Here is a 1,640-nt window from a genome sequence, read left to right as displayed (position 1 = left end):
CTTCATAAAAATCGGTATACCGAGAGACGATAACCAAAACCCAGCCTTTGATGGAGCAGGTCCTGTAAGTGGAGCTGTTGCAAAACGATATAGCAACGCTATAGTTCACTATTTCTTCTTTCATGATTTGATATGCCACGTGCTTGTGTAACATCGCGCACATTAAAAGCCGCTAGTAATTCAAAGCACAACCCTGTTTTGTTCAACTTCCGCTCACAAGTCACAGCTTTTGGCGGTACAGAGTACAACCAGATCGAAAAGGCAGACTCCCGGCGTCCTCTCCTCCTACAAGCTTAAGAGCTAGCCGCGCTCACTCATCTCCGCTGCCACTCCATTCTTGCCACCACAGAGTCGTCAGGCAAGCGCGCAGCCCATACGTCAATGGAGAGGTCAAGGTCCTACTCAGAGAAGAGCAGCACCACAACCACCACCCCGGCCGGCGCTGTCACCGAGCTGAGGTGCTACAGTGCCTCCTACGTCACACCCAAGAAGGCAGCGGGCACCGCCAGCTGGCCTCCTTGCACCACGGCTTCTTCCTCGACGTCGGCGGCGGCGGCCGGCCCGAAGGCGAGGTCGTGGAGCGGCAGCTTCCGTAGCGCCCCGGCGGAGCTGCGGAGGAAGAGGAGGGTGGCCGGGTACAGGGTGTACGGCGTGGAGGGGAAGATGAAGGTGTCGCTCAAGAACGGCGTGAGGTGGCTCAAGGGCAAGTGCACCCAGGTGGTGGACGGCTTTTGGTGAACCCACCGAAGGTGCAGATCAATCGGCTTATTCTATTTTCTGCCTGGTGATCATTGCCGACTTGCCGTGATCCAAGAGGTGTCCGAACGTGAGTACGGTCACATTCTTCCTTTTGTCAGCTCTGGCGTCGTGTTTTTCCTCACATTTTAGTAAGAACATAAGTGGAAGGTTGCAGGAAAGAAGGGTAGCTGCAGACTGTCTTGACCATGCATACACACTTACTAGTATGCAACCAATGGATGCTTGGCTGTTCTTTAAAATGTACTATAAACTTGCTCTCGTGTGTGTGTCTGGGATGTTCATCTGGCCTGGACGGTTGCAAATAAACCAACCTATTTGATAGATGAGCAGGTTAGTTGCAAGGCACAATATAAAAAAAATGGTAGGCTAAGAGCATCCATGATGCTCTCATGTTCGTCCAGGGTTTTGCCTGAAGCTTACAGCGCAACCGCCGCTTCTTTTTTTTTTCTTCTTCTTTTAAGGAAACTTCCGATATATCCATCTTCAATCATAACAGTACAACAAACACAAAAAATAATAATAATTACATCTAGATTCATATACCACCTAGTAACGACTACAAGCACTGAAGCAAGCAGAAGGCGCATCGCCATCATCGACCCTCCCTCGACGGAGTCAAGCATAATTTATTGTAGTAGACAGTCAAAAAGTTATCGTGCTAAGACCCCATAGAACCAATACACTAGAACAACAATCGCCGCTTCTTTTCAAGTTGGTCATGAAAAGTGCTTTTGACTTTGAGAGATAGGACTACATGTTGATTTGCGGGAGCAACTAACCACGATACCCTTAGGCCACTCCTAATGGTTATACCTTAGCATGATTTTGTGGCATTGTTTTTTTCGACAAAGCATGAATTTTATTGACTTGAAATGAAGTTG

At 48.6% G+C, this 1,640-nt stretch overlaps 1 protein-coding gene across 1 annotated transcript; it reads left to right on the top strand.

Annotated features, from left to right (window-relative positions):
- The first annotated feature begins 201 nt into the window (after positions 1-201).
- Positions 202-1,082, top strand: LOC125522939. Its single transcript, XM_048687980.1, has one exon. It carries the CDS (start codon positions 382-384, stop codon positions 736-738), a length of 357 nt encoding a protein of 118 aa, XP_048543937.1. The 5' UTR covers positions 202-381; the 3' UTR covers positions 739-1,082.
- Positions 1,083-1,640: the final 558 nt, after the last annotated feature.

This window comes from Triticum urartu, chromosome 7, assembly GCF_003073215.2.
Source record: "Triticum urartu cultivar G1812 chromosome 7, Tu2.1, whole genome shotgun sequence".
In the NCBI taxonomy this organism is placed as follows: Eukaryota; Viridiplantae; Streptophyta; class Magnoliopsida; order Poales; family Poaceae; genus Triticum; species Triticum urartu.
Note: the sequence above shows the minus strand (reverse complement) of the source record. Positions and strands in the feature narration are given on the sequence as shown.

Bases quoted from the DNA above. Each gene is read 5' to 3' on its own strand.
- LOC125522939 (XM_048687980.1), top strand. From the start codon at position 382: ATGGAGAGGTCAAGGTCCTACTCAGAGAAGAGCAGCACCACAACCACC.